The 21,826-nt window shown below is 37.4% G+C and overlaps 1 protein-coding gene across 1 annotated transcript; it reads left to right on the forward strand.

The window, feature by feature from the left end:
* Positions 1-6,409: 6,409 nt before the first annotated feature.
* On the forward strand, positions 6,410-21,549 carry LOC307149017 (B-cell receptor CD22-like; the record flags this gene model as incomplete). Its single annotated transcript, XM_079855028.1, has 7 exons — positions 6,410-6,427; positions 6,567-6,639; positions 14,700-15,044; positions 15,143-15,391; positions 20,898-21,152; positions 21,318-21,497; positions 21,539-21,549. Exons 1-7 carry the CDS (start codon positions 6,413-6,415, stop codon positions 21,547-21,549), a joined length of 1,128 nt encoding a protein of 375 aa, XP_079711154.1. The 5' UTR covers positions 6,410-6,412.
* Between the last annotated feature and the right edge of the window lie 277 nt (positions 21,550-21,826).

Here is a 21,826-nt window from a genome sequence, read left to right on the forward strand (position 1 = left end):
AGAATGATGCTTTTAAACAACACTAAACCGCCATTAGGTGTCGCCAGGCATCCATCTTAATAAGCGAGTCATTGATTCATTCGTTCAAACGATTTGTTCGAATGAGTCGATCATGATTAAGACAGATGTTTATGGATTGATCATTCAATCTTTGAGTCAACCGATTCGTTAAAAATGCTGAATCGTTCAGTTATGAGAAAACACGTGATGCGTGATGGTTCTGCCGTGATCTTTGTTTAACTATTTTCGCTGCTGAAACAGAACAAAAACAGTCAACATTGCATCTAAAATGTAAGTGACTTAATTGTAACTGTTTATTAACCTGTTGTATGAAATCTAGGGGTGGGAGAAAAAATGTATTCTTAGATGCATCGCGATGCGGACGTGGACGATTCTGAATCGATTCACAAATGTCAAAAAATCTATTCTCTAAAAAAATATTTTTCTAATAACGTAATATTGACGGAAGGCAAAAGGCGGAACTCTAAGCGGACGTGCGTGCAGTCTGTGGCGCGCACATAACAGAGAAGTTTCTTCTGCTCACCAAGGCTGCATTTATTTGATTAAAAATACAAACAAAAACAGTAATATTGTAAAATATTATTCCAATTTAAAACAGCTGCTTTCTATTTTAATATATTTTAAACTGTTATTTATTCCTGTGATCAAAGCTGAGTTTTCAGCATCATTACTCCAGTCGTCACTGTCACATGATCCTTCAGAAATTATTCTAATATGATGATTGATACTCAAGAAACATTCATTATTATTTTAAATGTCGAAAACAGTTGTGTACAGTCTTTGATGAATAGAAAGTTCAAAAGAACAGCATTTATCTGAAATCTAAAGCTTTTGTAACGTTAAACACTACCGCTCAAAAGTTTTGGGTTAGTAATAATTAAAATTTTATTTTTTGGGGAAATAAATAAAATAAATCAGTACTTTTATTTATGAAGGATTAGTTAAACTGATCAACAGTTACAGTAAAGACATTTATAATGTTAAAAATATATATATTTGAAATATATGCTGTTCTTTTGAACTTTACATTCATCAAGGCATTTTGAAAAAAAAAAATTCTGTACACAACTGTTTTCAACATTGAAAATAATAATGAATATTTATTGAGCATCAATCATCATATTAGTATGATTTCTGAAGGATCATGTGACACTGAAGACTGGAGTAATGATGCTGAAAACTCAACTTTGATCACAGAAATGAATTACTATGTAAAATATTTAAAAATTGAAAACAGCTGTTTTAAATTGGAATAATATTTCACAATATTACTGTTTTTGTTTGTATTTTTAATCAATAAATGCAGCCTTGGTGAGCAGAAGAGACTTCTCCTAAAAACATTAAAAATCTTACTGACCCCAAACTTTTGAACAATATATATATATATATATATATATATATATATATATATATATATATATATATATATATATATATATATATATACATATATATGTATGTGTGTGTATGTATGTATGTATATATATATATATATATATATATATATATATATATATATATATAAATATAGCTGCGAGCAGCGATGGAGGGCCAAAGCCGGCGGTACCGCCACCCCGGTGCCTTTAGGTAACTAAAGGCACCGGGGTTGCGGTGCCACCGGCTTGGGCCCGTAATCGCTGCTCGCAGCTATATTTATTATTATTATTATTATTTTGTCAACCTTTTGGGCACTTTTGGGGCCCTTAACATGCTCAAAAACTCTTGAAATTTTGCACACACGTCAGAACCTGCGGCCATTAGGGCCGGACTGAAGCTGGTACCCGGGCGTGGCACGGGGGCTCGACAGCGCCCCCTGGAATGGTGTCTGAAAACTTGGTCCATAAATCAAACACGCTTGCATGTAATAATATGAAACTCAGTACACATATAGATCTCATCGGTCCGAACAACTTTCGTGCTCTAAGTTTTACACCAGCCCAACAGGAAGTCGGTTATTATACGTTGTTTGGAAAACGCATACAATGGAATGTGAAATACTCCTCCTAGGGAATTCATCCGATCGCCACCAAACTCGGTGTGAATGAAGTCAAGACATTGAGGATGCTAAATTGCGAACGGATTTTTTATATCTCGAACGGTTTGGCCGTGGCGAGGAAACGAATTTATGGCGAATAATGGGACACAGGAAGTGTGTTATAACTTTTGCATACATTAACTGATCTTGATGAAACTTCAGCAATGTGTTCGTGGTAAAAGGCCGATCAGATGGATGTAATTATTGTGAGTCAAAGTTATAGCGCCACCAACTGGCAGCAGGAAGTTTGTCACTTTCAAAATGCTTTGAAATCACCCTCTTAGTTTTACCCGATTTGCTTCAAACTTTATGTGTATAATGTAGACACATGGCAGATGTAGACCTGTGAAAGGATTATTGATATCTTAGATACTGTTGCCGTGGCAACGCATCAAACTTTAATATTCTTTTCGGATGCGTTTGAGACTCTTAGCATGCTTGAAATTGGATGAAACTCGACAGACACATAACACTTATTAGCCAGTAGACATGTGAAAAGTTTCAGAAACGGGCGTGGCAGGGGGGCTCAACAGCGCCCCCTTGAACGGGGTCTGAAAACTTGGTCCATATATCAAACACGCTTGCATGAATTAATATGAAACTCGGTACACATATAGATGTCATCGGGCCGAACAACTTTCCCTCTGTCAAGTTTCACGCCAGCCCAACAGGAAGTCGGCTATTATGGGTTGTTTGGAAAACGCTTGCTGTGGAATGTGATGTACTCCTCCTAGAGAATTCATTCAATCACCTTCAAACTCAGTCAGCATGTAGTCAAGACTTTGAGGATGCTAAATTGCGGACGGATTTTTGATATCTCGAACGGTTTGGCCGTGGCGAGGAATCGAATTTATGGCGAGAAAAGAGAAACACGAAGTGGAATAACTTCTGCATACATTAACTGATCTTGATGAAACTTCAGCAGTGTGTTCGTGGTAAGAGGCCGATCAGATGGATGTAGCTATTGTGAGTCAAAGTTATAGCGCCACCAACTGGCAGCAGGAAGTGTGTCACTTTCAACATGTTTTTGACAAAAGTGGGGGGGTTAGTTTTAACTACAGTAAAAAAAAAATTGTTTGTATATTGTTCTCATCAAGCCGGACAACTTTCTAATTTACATTCATTAGCTCCAGCCATCAGGAAGTCAGATATTTTGGTCTGAATGTGGATTTTTTTTGCTAAATCAGCCTCTGAATTTTTAGCCACTCCTCTTAAACTATTTATTTTATTCCCACCAAACTTTTTCAACATGATGAAAATACATTACATATGCTAAATTGTGAATGGATAATAAATATCTTAAACGGTTTTGCTATGGCGAGGGATTAAAGTAATGTCCAAAAAGGAAACACTAAAAATCTTCTAAAAATGTAATTATATACCATTTATTTCTATATAAAAGTAAACAAATATCACAACTAAACCCATTTTATTCTGTTTTTGCAATTCAAGAAGAATGAAAAAGTTAAAAACAGGCTATTTAGTGCTATTTGGTTAAACAAAAAAGCAAACATAGGGCTATACTGCCCTCTTGTGTCCAAAAGGACATCAAAATAATATATAAAACTTTTTACCAGCTAGGCCAATAATGTATTTAAATATACATTTATTAGGTATGTGTCTGAGGATATTTTCCCACCGATTAATCGACGTGTGACACCGCTGGGGGCTTTTGAATTGCCAACTTAAAAACGAAAGTAAAATATGTTAGTCCGCACTGACATTGATAGTGGTTGAGCGAGCGTTTCAAATGAATTCCTATAGAAGTAGGAATTAACTGAAAAACGTTCACTCTGTTCTGCTCGTTCCTCACCGTGGATGTGCACCGTTTTAAATAGCTAATATGAGCATTTTAGTTTCATTTTAAAATTAGCACCTTTTGGGGGGAGGATTGCTTGAAATTATTTTACAAAAGCACAATGTTGTGTTTTATTGCAACTGTACACAAATATAAGTTAACACTTTGCAGTTTGAATGTCGTCCTGTATAATGACGGAGTATGTTTTTTTTTTTCAATCGCACCCACGCCACACACACACACACACGGTTTACTATCTTTGTTGGGACTCTCCATAGACTTAATGGTTTTATACTGTACAAACTGTATATTCTATCTCCTCACACTAACCCTAGCCCTAAACCTACCTATCCCAGAAAACTTTCTGCATTTTTACATTTCCAAAAAAACTCATTCTGTATGATTTATAAGCTTGTTTACCCATGGGGACCTCTATTTAGGTCCCTACTGTGACACGAGTCCCCATGAGTCGGTGTGCATTCAGGTTGAAGTCCCCACCGGGATAGAAAAACATGAACACACACACACACACACACACACACACACACACACACACACACACACACACACACACACACATTACAGCATTGTAATCTTGACATCGCAGCCTGTTCATTATAGCCTTCATAAAATATAATAATAAAATAGTCAACCTAACATATAAAAATTACACTGCTCTAAATAGTCAGTAGTACAATTCATACATTCACAGTAAGCACCGCTCCACTGTGATGTTTCCAAGCACATTTTTGCGCTTGTGAAGAGGATGATTTTTTCCATCGATATTGGAACATGAGTGAAGAACAAAGCCTATAATAAAGAATAGTTTAGCATCCAAATACATCGCAAATGTTGAAACAAGAGGGTTACGTGAGCCCAACACTGCTTTCTTTCATTTTTATTTTTACATTAAATTTAAAGGATTTGTTGTGGAATATTTTGAGTGTATCATAAAATCAGAATAAGGTAAGTCAAGTAATATTTTTGGTCTTTTATATATATATATATAAATATAGCTGCGAGCAGTGATGAAGGGCCAAAGCCGGCGGTACCGCCACCCCGGTGCCTTTAGGTAACTAAAGGCACCGGGGTTGCGGTGCCACCGGCTTGGGCCCGTAATCGCTGCTCGCAGCTATATTTAAACATTAAAATTCCGAATAAACTTCGACTATTCCCACTAAGCAAAATGATGTCCAAAACATGTCTTTTCAACGTCTTTGTCACAAAGAAAGTTATGAAAGTTTTTATGATGTCTTTTTTTGACGTGTTCTGCACGTCCGATATCTAGACGTTCATCGAACACGTCAAAAAAAGACGTCATAACAACTTTCATTCTGGCTCCTCAGTGGACGTCTTTTCAACGTCCGACTTTTGTGACAAAGACGTTGAAAAGACGTGTTTTAGACATCATTTTGCTTAGTAGGTTGGTTCTTGCTCTGCTGAGTAAAACTGTGTGCGCTCTTTGGCCACGCTGAGCAGCCAATAGCAGCGTTGCTGATCAATGTTTAACCAGCGCATGAACGCGCAATTATCTCAGATAACTCAATCCAGCGATACTAATCATATCCAGCAAGTGTGTTCGAAGAACCGAGTTAGCCAGATCATGATTTGCACAATGATATCATCTTGGATGTGTCATTTGATCTCGGATGTAATAAGCAACGTACGAAGAACGGACCCCAGAGGCCATATTTTGAATGGATGTCAATGGAGGAGAAGCTTCATAACACTGAATTAACCGCTTTTGTGAGGAAATAGCTTTTAATGAATCGACAGCCCATCGGCTAATCTTCAATATGTTTGCTCTAAAACATAAGTTTAGGACGGATCTATTTTTAGACTTTAGAGTAATACCTGTATGATATTACACTGTTGCCACATATTATAGGCTTCATGAAACTTCATGAAAATTAAAACACCTTGAACTCTGCCATGGAAACTATCATGTATAAACCTTAATTTAACAACTTATTAATCAATAAAAAGGGAATTTATACCTGTTTTATATTATTGCTGTAGAGACATTGGACCAGTGGTTTGGAAAATGCATGGATGGATGATTCAGTTGCGGCGCCATCTTCTGTTCAGATGCAGGAATTAAAGCTGCTGTCGCGTATATATTGATGGAAACGCAACAAGTGTCTGTCGTTGTTTTAATATTTCTATCTTCCCCTTTTCAGTGGGAGACTACACAGTCACGTATGTAGTTCTGCAGTCAGACACATCTCGTCTCATATGTGCTCGTTCAATCCCTCAAACTGCCACCAGAGGTCACCATCTCCTGCGACTGACATCAACCTTGATGAGCTTCACCTGTAAATCACTATCATTCATCTTCATTCATCTTCATTCTTCTACACAATTATTCATCTTTAACTTACAGAAAAAGATCATAGTTTTTCTTTAAGTAGGTTTAGTTCAGTAATGTTGTTCTCTTGTTGAGGGAGGGACATTTCCGTCGCTGGTCAACCACACAAGTGTAAACCACACAAAGTCCTTCCCAGTAAAGCTAAAGTGCTTGTGTTAAAACAGTCAGTCATTTGGTTGCTGTTGATCTGATGAGCTTCAACACGGTAAGACAAACACTCTTGCTTAAATGAAACTGAAGATTATTGCTCATATAACATACGTGTCTTTACATGAGAAATGTTAAGAATAGGGTGATGTGCATGTACTTGTTAAAGTGATGATCATATTAATGCTGTATTATAGATATATGTTATGCTGATGTGGGTCAGAATGGCTCCTCCTCTTCCTCTGATCTTCTTTCTGCTCATGATTCACGGTGAGTCTCTCTTACATTCACATTAGAAACACTCTGATGTTTTATTTAAGGCCTCATGAGCGGCTGATCTGCACTTTCTTCTGTCCTGTTCTCACATATTTCTCTCTGAAACAGGAAGTTTGTGTTGAACATGTCAAACGCTCGTCCCTTTTAGAAATGTCCAATAGTCTTTTGCTACTTTAGTCAGTGTCACGTGGTTTAGGGGGAGGGACTTTCTCAATGTTCAGAGCATTTGATTGGACAAAAATCACTTCACTCTGTCTGTACATTTACTTCAGCTTTTTCTTGGCTCATGTTCTCGGAAGTGAATGTGTACATGTTAAATATTTATCATGTCAAAGGAGTTCACTAGCGTAAATGAGCTCTGAGCTGATAGATAAGAACTAAAAGCCAATATTTTGATGTCATTGGGTTTTTAATAAATCAACTTTGATTATTTTATTCATCTTATTTTTCATATATTTCATTATTTGAGAGTGCGTCATGTTGTTCGTGGCTGATTTCTTGGTTCTCTCTTCACTCCTCTGTCTCTGTACATTTACTTCTGCTTTTCTGCAACACCGTCCATCAAAGCTCATCAAAAGATCACTGTAGGACAGGGCTGCCAACTTTTGAGTTTAGTTTAAAGGGAGAATTATGAAAGGGGGATTGATGGGGTGTAAAAAAAAAAAAACTTGCATCACAATAAGTATATTGTAATTGGCAAAACATTTCAGAATTGTATTATTTAGCCATAACTCAGCCTGGGACGTCAGTTTGCCCAAATAAAATTGGTGAAAAGCTTCTTCATATTACAGAAAAAAATTATGTGGTGGGAGCAGAGGAATTGATTGAAATAAATATAAGAATTTGGGGAGAACATTCATTTTTAATATACTGAAACATCCAATCTGAGAAATTGGTAGGGATGACCATTTATTAATTGATTCAGTGATTAATTTAGTTGTATAATTATAATTGCTGGTGGCCAAATTATTTATGCCTGCGGTGATATTAATACCAAGATATTTAAAACCTTCATGAGCATTTTTAAAGGGGGTCTGGAAGGAGGGTGTGAGACGCTCTTATTCTTTTAGAAATAGGATCATAGATTTGGACTCATTCACTTTATAACCTGAAAAAGACCCAAATGATTTAATTAGGCCCAATAAAGAAGTCACAGATGTACTTAAATTGGACAGAAACAATATAATGTCATCAGCATATAAAGCTATTTTATTTTCAAGACCGGCAATTGTAATCCCTGATATATCTCCATTTCTTCGTACTGCAATAGCGGAAAGCGGAAATGATTTAGAGATTATATTATCAGTCAATATCTCTGCTGTGGGATTTGAATATAAAAATTTTATCCATTTTATAAAATACGGACCGATACCAAAACAAGAGAGGGTATCGAAAAGATAGTCCCACTCCACCCTATCAAAAGTCTTCTCGGCATCTAAAGAAAGTAAAGCTGTATCCGAGACTTCTTTTGTAGAGTGTATGACATTTAACACACAGCGTATATTATGAAAAGCTTGTCTACCTTTTATAAAGCCATTTTGATCAGGATCAATCAGTAAAGGTAAATACTTATCAAGTTTACTGGCTAAAAGTTTAGCAATTATCTGAGCATCTGAATTTAAAAGACTAATGGGTCTGTAAGAGCCATATCTCGTAGGATCTTTCCCTGGCTTAAGAATTAAAGATATGAGGGCTGAACGCAAGGAAAAAGGAAGTTCTCCATTACTGAATGATTCATTCGTCATGTCAATCATTGGGGTTATGGATTTGTTGTGAAAGATCTTATAGATGTCTATAGGTAGACCATCGGGACCTGGTGCTTTTCCACTATTCATACTGCATTCAGGTCTGCTTCTTCAATTGGTTGATCCAATACTTTGGAGTCTTCCTCAGACAGTGACAGAATCTGAATCTCATCCATAAATGTTTTATAATGATGGGTATTTTCCGGAGGTGTTGATTTATAAAGATCTTCATAATATTTTCTAAAAGCATTATTAATTTCGGTTGGGACCGTGGTCATTTGTCCATCTATAGTTTCTATTTTATTAATCCCCCCTTCATTTTGTTGAGCCATAATTCGCCATGCTAATAACCTTCCAGCCTTTTCTCCTTGGCCATAATATGTTTTTATAAGCCTATTTATAAGCCGCAGCTATTTATATTAGTCGCAGCTTTATTAGTAGGGATGTCATTCAATTCTGCTTTAAGTAGCAAAAGTTTATGTCTCAGTTCAGGAGTATCTTGTTTGAAAATGTCTTCTTCTTAATCCTTGATACTCTGTTACAATTCAGTCATTTTAAAGGCAGATCTGTTTGTCTTAGAACTAGTAAAGCTGATCATTTGCCCCCTAATATAGGCCTTAAATGCCTCCCATCGTATTGAAGCAGACGTCTGGTTTGTATTAAACTCAAAAAATATGTCAATTTGGTTTCCGACAAAATCCACGTCACATTTACAAGCGCCAAAACAATATTTATGCTTTTAATTTTGTAACAAAATGTACAGAATCTGAGGGCTGAGAATTTGTTTCTTATCAAAAGTAACCAGCTCTGTCTTGTCTGTCAGTGTCAGAGGTGGAAAGTCCAGGATCAGAAAGTAAAAGTCCTCCTCAGTATTTTGTTCACCTGGATTTGTTAATTCAACAGGAGAGAGATCTAATTAGTGAAATCAGCTGACTGAGTTCATGGGTGGAATAAACATATGGCAGGACTTTTACTCTCTGACCCCTGGACTATACACCTCTGATCAGTGTTGGTGCGATTTTTCTCTGCGTGAGGAAATGTGTGTGTGGCGTGAGAGTGTGTGAAACGTGTCGATTAGAGTCTTAGGCTGAAAGTGTGACAGTTCACAGCCCTGCCCTAGCACTAGATCGTGAATATCTTTTGCTCTTGTTCTCAGAAGTGAATGTGTTAAATATGTATTTAGTCATATTGCTAAAACACTAAACCCACTTCTCTGAACCAAATTCTCAATAGCCTAAACCAATTTGTCAAATAAATCACTCTTTCTGTAAAACATTAAACAAGTTCAGGAAGTTAAAACACTGTTTCTCACATTGTTAAAACACATTCTCACTCACTAAAACACATTTCTCACTGTGATGCACTTATGTTTCAAAACGCTAAACACAGGCAGGCTAAAGTCAAACACAACTACAACACAGTGTCATCGTTTACACACAACGACTCAAAATTGTTCAGACTTATTTCTAATGATGAGAGGAAACCAACTGTACAAAATACAAGACAGTTTAAAGTGCCTAGAAATTAAATTAAATTAAATTGACTCAAAATGTTGCACTGAATGTTGATAGCAATAATGGATGGAAACAATATAAGAGGGAGAGGAGGAAGAGTGTGAGTATAAGAGGAGGAAGAGTATGAGTATAAGAGGAGGAAGAGTATGTGTATAAGAGGAGGAAGAGTGCGTGAGTATAAGAGGAGGAAGAGTGTGAGTATAAGAGGAGGAAGAGTATGAGTGTAAGAAGAGGAATAGTATGTGTATAAGAGGAGGAAGAGTGTGTGAGTATAAGAGGAGGAAGAGTGTGAGTATAAGAGGAGGAAGAGTGTGTGAGTATAAGAGGAGGAAGAGTGTGTGAGTATAAGAGGAGGAAGAGTGTGTGAGTATAAGAGGAGGAAGAGTGTGTGAGTATAAGAGGAGGAAGAGTGTGTGAGTATAAGAGGAGGAAGAGTGTGTGAGTATAAGAGGAGGAAGAGTGTGTGAGTATAAGAGGAGGAAGAGTGTGTGAGTATAAGAGGAGGAAGAGTGTGAGTATAAGAGGAGGAAGAGTATGAGTATAAGAGGAGGAAGAGTATGTGTATAAGAGGAGGAAGAGTGCGTGAGTATAAGAGGAGGAAGAGTATGAGTGTAAGAAGAGGAATAGTATGTGTATAAGAGGAGGAAGAGTGTGTGAGTATAAGAGGAGGAAGAGTATGAGTGTAAGAGGAATAGTATGAGTATAAGAGGAGGAAGAGTGTGAGTATAAGAGGAGGAAGAGTATGAGTATAAGAGGAGGAAGAGTGTGTGAGTATAAGAGGAGGAAGAGTGTGAGTATAAGAGGAGGAAGAGTGTGAGTATTAGAGGAAGAAGAGTGTGTGTATAAGAGGAGGAAGAGTGTGAGTATAAGAGGAGGAAGAGTGTGAGTATTAGAGGAAGAAGAGTGTGTGTATAAGAGGAGGAAGAGTGTGTGTATAAGAGGAGGAAGAGTGTGAGTATTAGAGGAGGAAGAGTGTGTGTATAAGAGGAGGAAGAGTGTGAGTATAAGAGGAGGAAGAGTGTGAGTATAAGAGGAGGAAGAGTGTGAGTATAAGAGGAAGAAGAGTATGATTATAAGAGGAGGAAGAGTGTGAGTATAAGAGGAGGAAGAGTATGTGTATAAGAGGAGGAAGAGTGTGAGTATAAGAGGAGGACGAGTGTGTATAAGAGGATGAAGAGTGTGTGTATAAGAAGAGGAAGAGTATGAGTATAAGAGGAGGAAGAGTGTGTGTAAGAGGAGGAAGAGTGTGAGTATAAGAGGAGGAAGAGTGTGTGTAAGAGGAGGAAGAGTGTGAGTATAAGAGGAGGAAGAGTGTGTATAAGAGGAGGAAGAGTGTGAGTATAAGAGGAGGAAGAGTGTGTGAAAGAGGTGATGAACGAGGAGGAAGAGGAAGAGGAAGGTGTGGAGAATGTTGTCAAGGCTGGATCTGCTTCAGGGTTTTTCTCTTCTCCTGCAGAGATGATATTCTCCGGCCGGACCGACATGAAGACGTGAAGCTGAAGCAGAATAAATCTCTCTCACTGACCTTGATTCTGCAGTTGCTCAACTCTTCTGACTGTACTTTACACTAACATGCTTTTCATTTACAGTTTTTTACTGTAACCTTTTGGGCTTCTGCAGTTGGTCACTGTATTTCACAGTATGCAAATGCTGAATATACATTCAATACTATACAATATTCAGTACAATCCACCTTATTCTGCTCAGTCTAAACAATGCGCGCTGCCATGACGACGACTCCGGTTGCCTACTTCCGTTCGTAGCGCTTGACCTGTACTAGCAGCGAGAGAATAAGTTCAAGCTCCTCATGTGCAGTTGTTGGTTGTTTTAACAATTCAAAGAAGATTTCAAACTTTTTAGAAACTGAGTGTTTCGAGCATAAGATAAGGAGATAATAATTTATTTTTAAAAGAGCCGTGAGTCAAAAGAACCGGCTCTTTTCAGTGAGCTGAGTCAAACGAGCCGAAATGTTTACTTTTCACATCACATCGTTTTAAAAATAAAAACAGTACAGTATACAGTAGTCATAACTTAGAATTTTATTATAATTGTATTTCATATAATATACAATAATGTATTTTTTACTTGTCCATAACAACCCAAATACTTGCTCGCCTTGCACATCTAATTAATGGGCAAAGTTTTCCGACTTTTTTTTCTTATGCTTCAATCTTAACGCTAACCACTCTAAACGTTTACTTTATTGAATGAATCTGATACGGAACCGGACATGGGCATTATCTCCTTCTTATCTTATGCTCGAAACACTCAGTTTCTAAAAAGTTTGAAATCTTCTTTGAATTGTTAAAACAACCAACAACTGCACATGAGGAGCTTGAACTTATTCTCTCGCTGCTAGTACAGGTCAAGCGCTACGAACCGGAAGTAAGCAACCGGAGTCGTCGTCATGGCAGCGCGCATTGTTTAGACTGAGCAGAATAGGGTGGATACTATACAGTACTTGCAGTGCATACAGTATTTATTCACTCACCACTGTCAGGTGTCAGTACTACTTTATTACAGAATTGCAAAATTTGTTTACTTTCTTACAATAAATAAATGAATATTTCTCCTGTAACTGCATGCTTTGGATTCTGTGTTCTCCATTCTTCATGTAGTGTCTAACGAATGATCTGTAGTGTTTCTACACTCTAAAAAGAGATGTGTTGAAAAACAACACACAAGATGTGTTGATGGTATTTTGACACATGTTGTGTATATTTTTAACACACAATGTGTGTTAAAATGTAACTCTGGATAGAATAGCACTGGGTGGAGGAGAGTTTGTTTTTATGAAAGAAATTATAGGTATATTTTATATGGCATCCCATAAAATGCTCTAAAATAAATAAAGCAATACATTCAAATAAATAAATTAAATCTTAATTCATGAAAACTTAAAGATTAACAGGTGTTTTTTTGCAGCCAATCACATCATGCCTCTTTTTCAATGTCTTTTTCAAATGCTGCTTTCACTTGTTATTAATAACCAGATTAACTTTATTTCTGTCAGACTCTACAGAAGCTCTTATTGAGAATTACCAGGTTTTGGTGTTGAAGATTCATTGAATGTTTCATTTAAAGTCACCAGAATCGTGATTAGTGTCAGCTTTATATGAGCTATTGACTCTTTAACATTAGTTTCTCTGATTGCTGTAAATGTGTATTTAATCTGCACATTTGAAACAGCAGAAATAATCATGAGAAAAATATGCTCAGATGACAATATTCAGCGAACATGAACATGTAAGATTGTTCAGCAAGAGCTCAGAAAGAGTTTAATATTTGATAGATAAGTGTAATACATAAAAGATTAGCATAATGCAATTAACTTACAACTAATTAATAAATACACAGTTCGAACAGAATCTTACAGTCTGGTATCAAACAGACATCAAGAATCAGCACATGAATCTCAACAATGGTGACAAACAAAAAGCTTCATGCCGCAATGCATGCTGGGTGCCACCATAGTGCAAATCTCATCCATGACTCCCAGCATGCATTGCGGAATGAAGCTTTTCGTTTGTCACCATTGTTGAGATTCATGCGCTGATTCTTGATGTCTGTGTTTGACTAGTTTCTGCCGCAGATTAAAATTTTCAGAAAACATTCATTTTATTATTCTGCTCTGCTGGATAGCATGATGTAGTGTCACAAGATTGTTATAACTAATAGCACATAAATAAATTAAAAGCACACCATCCATTTACTCATAAACTTGACCAGATCAGCACTTGCTGATTATGACATCATCAAGAAACATCTGATCATATTTTCTCTCACCTTAACAAAAGTATTTTATTAAATACAGTTAAAGCAGCCAGAGAAACACTAAAAGAAGAATAAAGGGTCAAGAGCTCAAATAAAGGAGCCATTAATCACGATTCTGGTGACTTCAAATAAAACATTCAGTGAAACATCAACATCTAAACCTCAGTTAATTCTCAATAAGAGCTTGTCTATGTAGATTCATGATGTCTAAACCATCCAAATGTTCAAACAAACTCTTTATTAAACGTCACTGGACTCCATAAACACAAGTTAACAATACGTTTCAGTTTTCATCCAAACACTCAGTTGTAAAAACACAGGAAGTAACTCTGGCAAATACACACCGACTACAGTCACATGTGACACATATCTGACACAAGTTGTGTAACTATAACACATTAGTGTGTAAAAGGTTTCAACACACTTCTGTGTAAGAGGAATAACACATTAGTTGTGTTAAAGATAATACAAAATGTGTAGTCCTTATAAACACAGAGATGTGTTAAGAATCGACACAGGTTGTGTGTTAAATTTGACACAACATGTGTTGTCCCTGAGCACACACACTACATGTGTTAAAATCTACACAACATGTGTTAAAATCTACACAACATGTGTCATTTTTAACACATCTCTTTTTAGAGTGTAATATTGACTGATGTGTGTAAGATCTGAAAGCATTGTTTGATTTTGCCAGAAGAGTCAGAGATTCTCTGAATGAGTTTTGAACATTTGCTTTTGTGTTTAAGGTTTTGAGAAAGTGAGTGATGGTTTCAAGAAATGTGTTTTAGCAATTCAGAAAAACTGTAATTGTGCAGCTTGTTGTTTTTGGCTGATTTCTTGGTTCTCTCTTCACTCCTCTGTCTTAAAGTAATTCACACTGAGATTATTTATTCACATTTATCTTATATTTCCTGTAATGAGTCGCTGTTTTCATATAGTAATAAAGTATTGTCATGTTTTCATGGCCCAATATAACAGATAAAACAACATTTACAGTTTGATGAATTCTGTGTTTCAGGGGTTTCTAGTGCTGGTTGGGGTGTGAGTTACAGTCCTTCACACATCTGTGCACTAAAGGACTCAACAGTGATAATGAGATGCACTTATAAATACCCTACTGGACATCAGATCATGAAAGTGTTCTGGACCAATAAGTATATGAAGGGTGTAGATCCTCTAGATCTGTCTGAGGACCCTGAATACAGTCAGAGGCTTCAGTATCTGGGAGATAAACAGCAGAACTGCACCGTCAGACTGAGTCATGTGACACTGAAGGATTCACACATGTACTATTTCAGATTCATCACTGATAAACCTGATGGAAAATATACTGGTGATCCAGGAGTGACTCTTACTGTCACAGGTGAGTTTGATGAGGTTTATCTCTTCTTCTGTGCATTATGTTGAATAATAATCAGTGTATGACAGCAGCACTAGATATAATGTGTGTGTTGTGTTCAGATCTTCAGGTGGAGTCTCCTGAGAGAGTGACAGAGGGAGATTCAGTCACTCTGAGATGTAAAAGCAGCTGCGCTCTGACTGACAGAGCAACATTCATCTGGTACAGAAACTCACAGCCATTAACTGAGAGAAGAGACAGAAACAATGAACTCCTGCTGCAGTCAGTCAGAAGAGAGGATTCAGGCAGATATAGCTGTGCTGTAGACGGACACACTCACATCTCTCCTGATGTTCAGCTCAATGTCATGTGTGAGTACAGATTGACTTTTCAAACATTACAAAGAATAAATATCTGAATTTATGATTTATAAAAATGTTTTAACCACTATTTTTAAGACTGCCCCTCCCCGACACCCGTGGGACATTTACTATTGTTATACATTTATAACAATAATATCTTAGTCTAACTAAAGTAATCTTGACAAACTATATAGCATTTGAAAGCGTTCAGACTGTAGTTAAGATCACTTAATCCATATATGGAAATCGAAGAGTCCTTATATGGTCACCAGGGGAGTCTGGATGTCATCTAGTGGAAAAGTTTGGTACTGCACTCAAATTTTTTACTCATTTCTACTTTAATTTTTTTAGATATTAACCTAAAATTTGTCACTTTTCACTTTTGCAAAATTCACTTTTACATGGTGTTTGAACATAAATGTATCAGCAGTGTGTGTACAACCACCCTATAATGATAAAAATCTTCCCATTCTTCTTTTTTAATCCCCATAAATCATAAGCAGTGTCTCAGAACAAGCTGTATGCTTTCTCACGCACCCCTGCCAAACTGTGGAGCCAGGTAGTGTTGCACTGCACACTCAGACTCCACTCTGGGACGGGTAGCTGGATATAGTATATATGGTAGCCATGTACTTTCATGTCTCAATTCTCCCTCGACACAGACCGTTCCTAAGCTTTGCAATCGAGGGACGAGCATACCAGTACCAAGTCCTCCCTGTCACCCGGCGTCTTTACGAAGGTCGCGGAGGCCGCCCTTTCCCTGTTACGGGAGGTGGGTGTTCGCATCCTCAACTATCTCAACGACTGGCTCATCTTGGCCACTCGCGAGATCAGTTGTGTGAACACAGGGACCTGGTGCTCAGACACCTCAGCCATCTGGAGCTTCAGGTCAACTGGGAAAGAGCAAACTCGACTCCAGTGGCATATCAATTGCCTCAAGTTGCTCACAGTATTCCTTGCTCTCCGCTGGTTTCTATATATATATATGTTTATTTTAGATTTTATTTGGCTGCTGTATCTGAGTTATAACTGACAGATAAACAAAGAAAAAAAAAGTGATCTGATGGTGTTGGTTATATTATGACAATCATCATTTGAACTTGATCACTGAACTCATTAAAATCCTTCTTTCTGACTTCGATTTATGTTGTTGGTTAGTGAATCTGCATAAATGCCCAGCATTTTTTATATAATATAAAGGATTTCTTAAAAGTTGCTTAAAAAAAAAAATCATTCTTTTAGGCACACACAGATGTCAAGATTCAGTCTATGCATCTCAACAATGGTGAGGAGCAGAATATTCAATTAGGAAAAGTAAATTACATAGACAATTCAGATCATAATTTATTCATACCGCAATGCATGATGGGAGCCATTAATGAGTTGTGATTGGTGGCAGCCACTGCAACATGCTTTATTATTGTCACCATTGTTGAGATTCACAGGCTGATTATTGATGTCTGTGTTATAAATTAATTTATCTGAATGTCTTTTGATCAGAACAATGTTTATTAAATATTTTGAATTGTAAGTAAAGTACTGATAATCATAGGCTGAAGATTCACTAAACTGCTGCTAACAAGTTAAACCAAACTGTCTCAATAAGTTTCCTTTTTCAGATCACAGCATGATTATGTCAAAACATAACCAACACTAAGATAGATAACATTTTACTTTGTTCATTTAACTGTTATAAATCAATAACAGCAGACAAACAACAGTAAATATTAAAGTAAACATATAATGGTCTAGAGCCCAACTAAAGCAAACACCCATCACCTTAATGGTAACTTACAATTTGTGATTTTCTTCTTCAGTGATTCTGCTTGTTAACATCAGGTGTCTTCAATAATGCTCAATCATCACTAAATTAATCACTTAATTATCTCCTCAGCCCTAAATGCCGCTCCATCTGAAAGCAGGTGATGGCGATTTACTACTAATCAAGGAACCGGCTTTACTGATGAGATGCGCATAACAATATCGCGATTTAAATCGCCCAGCCCTAATGCAAATATCCTCTTATAGTTCAGCATGAAATAATTGTAACTACATCTCTGCTATATTCCCTATAAACACTCGTGTAAATGGCCATATGAACTCATATTAACACCCATGCCAACTCACTAATCAACGCATAGCACAGTTAATATAACATATGATTCACAGTCTATGCAAACACTTCGGGAATATCCACATAACCATTAATACACAAGTCTTACAAACTATTCACCAGCTTACCTGCAAAACAGGAGTTAAACGTTTTAGTTGCAGCTCTCGTGTTTATCACACACTAGGCTTGTTTGAGATGAGCAAAATCTGCGCAGAACCGTTCACCGGTGATCAGCGCGAGATGCATGCCGGTTAGAAATGTGTCCGAGTGCGGTCCGCCTTGCTCTGATGTCATGCTGACGTATGTCAAAAATCTCTCGCGAGCGCAAGGCGCACCTGTCGGATTCTGCAGTCGAGCGCAGTTGCTCTCCACCGACTGCGCTGATCAAAAGGTGTGTTGGACATCGGCTGCGGATGGATGTAACCGATCAGCGAGAGTAGCCGCGTGCAGGCGGGGAGGAGCTGCAAACGGAGACGTGAAGTCGGACACTTTCTGGTTTCCATAGTAACCGGCCGCTCACGTGGTGTTTGCATACTTTACCACAGCTGAAGTGAAATAAATGCAATATTTGCCAAATAATACACAGATGTTTCAGAGACGTACATTTTCATTCAATACTTTATGTATTGCTTCATACAGCGTCTGTTTCAACAAGAATAAAGTTCAACATAAGCTACTATCAATGAAGTGGAGTCTACGTTTTTTAATCAGTTTTAATTTGACAAACATGACACAATATAACATCGTAACTACATGAAAAGAGTGTTTACTGTTATAAAAAACTGATTTGTGAGCTTTAGAGGAACTAAAGGTGGTCGAATAAACACAAAACACACGTGATCGTTGTCATGCGGTGAATCCGGCCAATCGTGGAACAGCTGTGTCGTCATCAGCCCTCGTGCAGCCGCTCTTGAGAAGCTGCGCTGGCTGAGTTCTCCGGCTACTCTCAAATCGCTCTCGCGGTACTTTGATGGCATACGTCACAGTCACGTGGCGCCGGCGCCGCATCAAGTCGGACAAAATTTCTAACCGGCATGCACTGCTTCAAGTCAGCCGCCGATCGGTCTGCGCAGAGCTGAATGAAGTCGAACAAGCCTATTAGCACGATGGGAAACGACTTGCTGACGACACAGCTTAATGCTCATTGGTTTAAACAACTGTGATGTATTTTTCTCTTTAAAAATGTTTAATTTTAAAACTCTAATATCATGTTTTATGTGTATATGTGTAAATATTCCCAAACTATCTGACAGTGCGATCTCTTTGGGTTATGCAATTTAATTTTTATTAAAAAACAAAAACACATGTCTGTATTAAAGAAAAAAGACTGATAAACATGTATTTGGAATGGAATTAAATAAGTAGGCTACTTTGGGTGTCTTGTTCATTATATTTATTTTCACATAAAAGCAACAGAACTTAAATTCCATCCAGTTTATTAGCAACACTGTGCACGAGCGTGAATCCGGTGAATCCCGCGATATCCGCCTTTGATCTCGCAGGTGTCAGATCCACTGCGAGAAGAGAGAACTGTCCGGCTTGCCTGCGCTTGTTTCACTCCTCTCACTGCAGCCGCCTACTCACGCATACATTTCAGGCGAGGCAAGGCGCATCTCAAACAAGCCTACTATCACTCACAGGGAAGTCTCTCTCTCTCTAACTCACGCGAGACTTCACGAGAGATTGGTTCCATAACCTACATTACGCAACATCGCCGCCACCTGCTGGTGCACAATGAGACTAACATTTGTCACTATATTTAACATTATTATGTTTAACTAGGGCTGTGCGATATATATCGTGAGATTGTTATGCGCATCTCGTCAGTAAAGCCGGTTCCTTGATTAGTAGTAAATCGCCATCACCTGCTTTCAGATGAAGCGGCATTTAGGGCTGAGGAGATAATTAAGTGATTAATTTAGTGATGATTGAGCATTATTGAAGACACCTGATGTTAACAAGCAGAATCACTGAAGAAGAAAATCACAAATTGTAAGTTACCATTAAGGTGATGGGTGTTTGCTTTAGTTGGGCTCTAGACCATTATATGTTTACTTAATATTTACTGTTGTTTGTCTGCTGTTATTGATTTATAACAGTTAAATGAACAAAGTAAAATGTTATCTATCTTATAGTGTTGGTTATGTTTTGACATAATCATGCTGTGATCTGAAAATGGAAACTTATTGAGATAGTTTGGTTTAACATGTTAGCTGCAGTTTAGTGATTCTTCAGCCTATGATTATCAGTACTTTACTTACAATTCAAAATATTTAATAAACATTGTTCTGATCAAAAGACATTCAGATAAATTCATTTAAAACACAGACATCAATAATCAGCCTGTGAATCTCAACAATGGTGACAATAATAAAGCATGTTGCAGTGGCTGCCACCAATCACAGCTCATTAATGGCTCCCATCATGCATTGCGGTATGAATAAATTATGATCTGAATTGTCTATGTAATTTACTTTTCCTAATTGAATATTCTGCTCCTCACCATTGTTGAGATGCATAGACTGAATCTTGACATCTGTGTGTGCCTAAAAGAATGATTTTTTTTTTAAGCAACTTTTAAGAAATCCTTTATATTATATCAAAAATGCTGGGCATTTATGCAGATTCACTAACCAACAACATAAATCGAAGTCAGAAAGAAGGATTTTAATGAGTTCAGTGATCAAGTTCAAATGATGATTGTCATAATATAACCTACACCATCAGATCACTTTTTTTTCTTTGTTTATCTGTCAGTTATAACTCAGATACAGCAGCCAAATAAAATCTAATGTAAACATATAATGGTCTAGAGCCCAACTAAAGCAAACACCCATCGCCTTAATGGTAACTTACAATTTGTGATTTTCTCCTTCAGTGATTCTGCTTGTTAACATCAGGTGTCTTCAATAATGTTCAATCATCACTAAATTAATCACTTAATTATCTCATTAACTTAAACACTCTTGAGTGTGGACTCATACACTCCCAGGAGTGTTAATTTAACACTGGAGTTTTTGCTGTGAAAGAGCCGTAGTTAACTGACAAGCTGAGCCATATCGCATTAAGTATCGCTGGCGATACATCCGCGATATTAATGCGATATGGCTCAGCTTGTCAGTTAATTACGGCTCTTTGTAGTAAATGCCGCTTCATCTGAAAGCAGGTGATGGTGATTAACTACTAATCAAGGAACCGGCTTTACTGACGAGATGCGCATAACAATCTCACGATATATATCGCACAGCCCTATGTTTAACTACCCATTATGACATTCTTGAAGTGCAATACTCAGTCATTGCGCTACACTCGCTGAAATTGTCCAATAATAACCAACTGCAACTTTCCTAGAACATTTTCCACCAGCCGTCTCTGATAAATACCTTTACCTGACACCTGTAGATCCTCCAGTGAAACCTGTGATATCCATCAGTCCATCTGGTGTAATAGTGGAGGGAGATTCAGTGACTCTGAACTGCATCAGTGACTCAAACCCTCCTGCAGAAATCAGCTGGATTAAAGGAGGAACGATTGTAGGATCTGGAAGAATCTTCAACATCTCAAATATCAGCTCTGATGACAGTGGAGAATACAAGTGCAAGTACAGAAATGAACATGGAGAGAAATACTCTGATGCTGTGACTTTAAACGTCATGTGTGAGTTAATGAATCATATTTTCATTTTTCATACCTTCTACTTGACATAGATCCTCCAATAAATCCTGTGATTGCATCAGTCCATCTGGGGAAATAATGGAGGGTGATTCATAAGTCTGATGTCAAATTTAATTAGATTGTTAATGTTTTTTTTTTCTGTGTTAGATCCTCCCAGGAGAGTCTCAGTGTCCATCAGACCATCTGGTGTAATAGTGGAGGGAGATTCAGTGACTCTGAACTGCATCAGTGACTCAAACCCTCCTGCAGAAATCAGCTGGATTAAAGGAGGAACGATTGTAGGATCTGGAAGAATCTTCAACATCTCAAAGATCAGCTCTGATGACAGTGGAGAATACAAGTGCAAGTCCATCAATAAACATGGAGAGAAATACTCTGATAATGTGACTTTAAACGTCATGTGTGAGTTTTATGAATCATATTCTGTATTTTAACCACATACTCCTGCTTACTTCCTTATCTGTCATTATATTTTGTCTGATCTAGTCCTGTTAAACATTGGTGTGTGTTTGTCTGTATTTCAGCAGTCAGATGTTTCTCGTCTGTAACTGTCGGTGTTGCTGTTGGTGTTTTACTCGGTGGAGCATCAGGGGCTTTTGTGATGTACATTTGGTAAGAAGTTCATTTAAAAATCTACTTCTGTATATATGAAGAAT

This window comes from Squalius cephalus, assembly GCF_949319135.1.
Source record: "Squalius cephalus genome assembly, chromosome: 2".
NCBI classification, from domain to species: Eukaryota; Metazoa; Chordata; class Actinopteri; order Cypriniformes; family Leuciscidae; genus Squalius; species Squalius cephalus.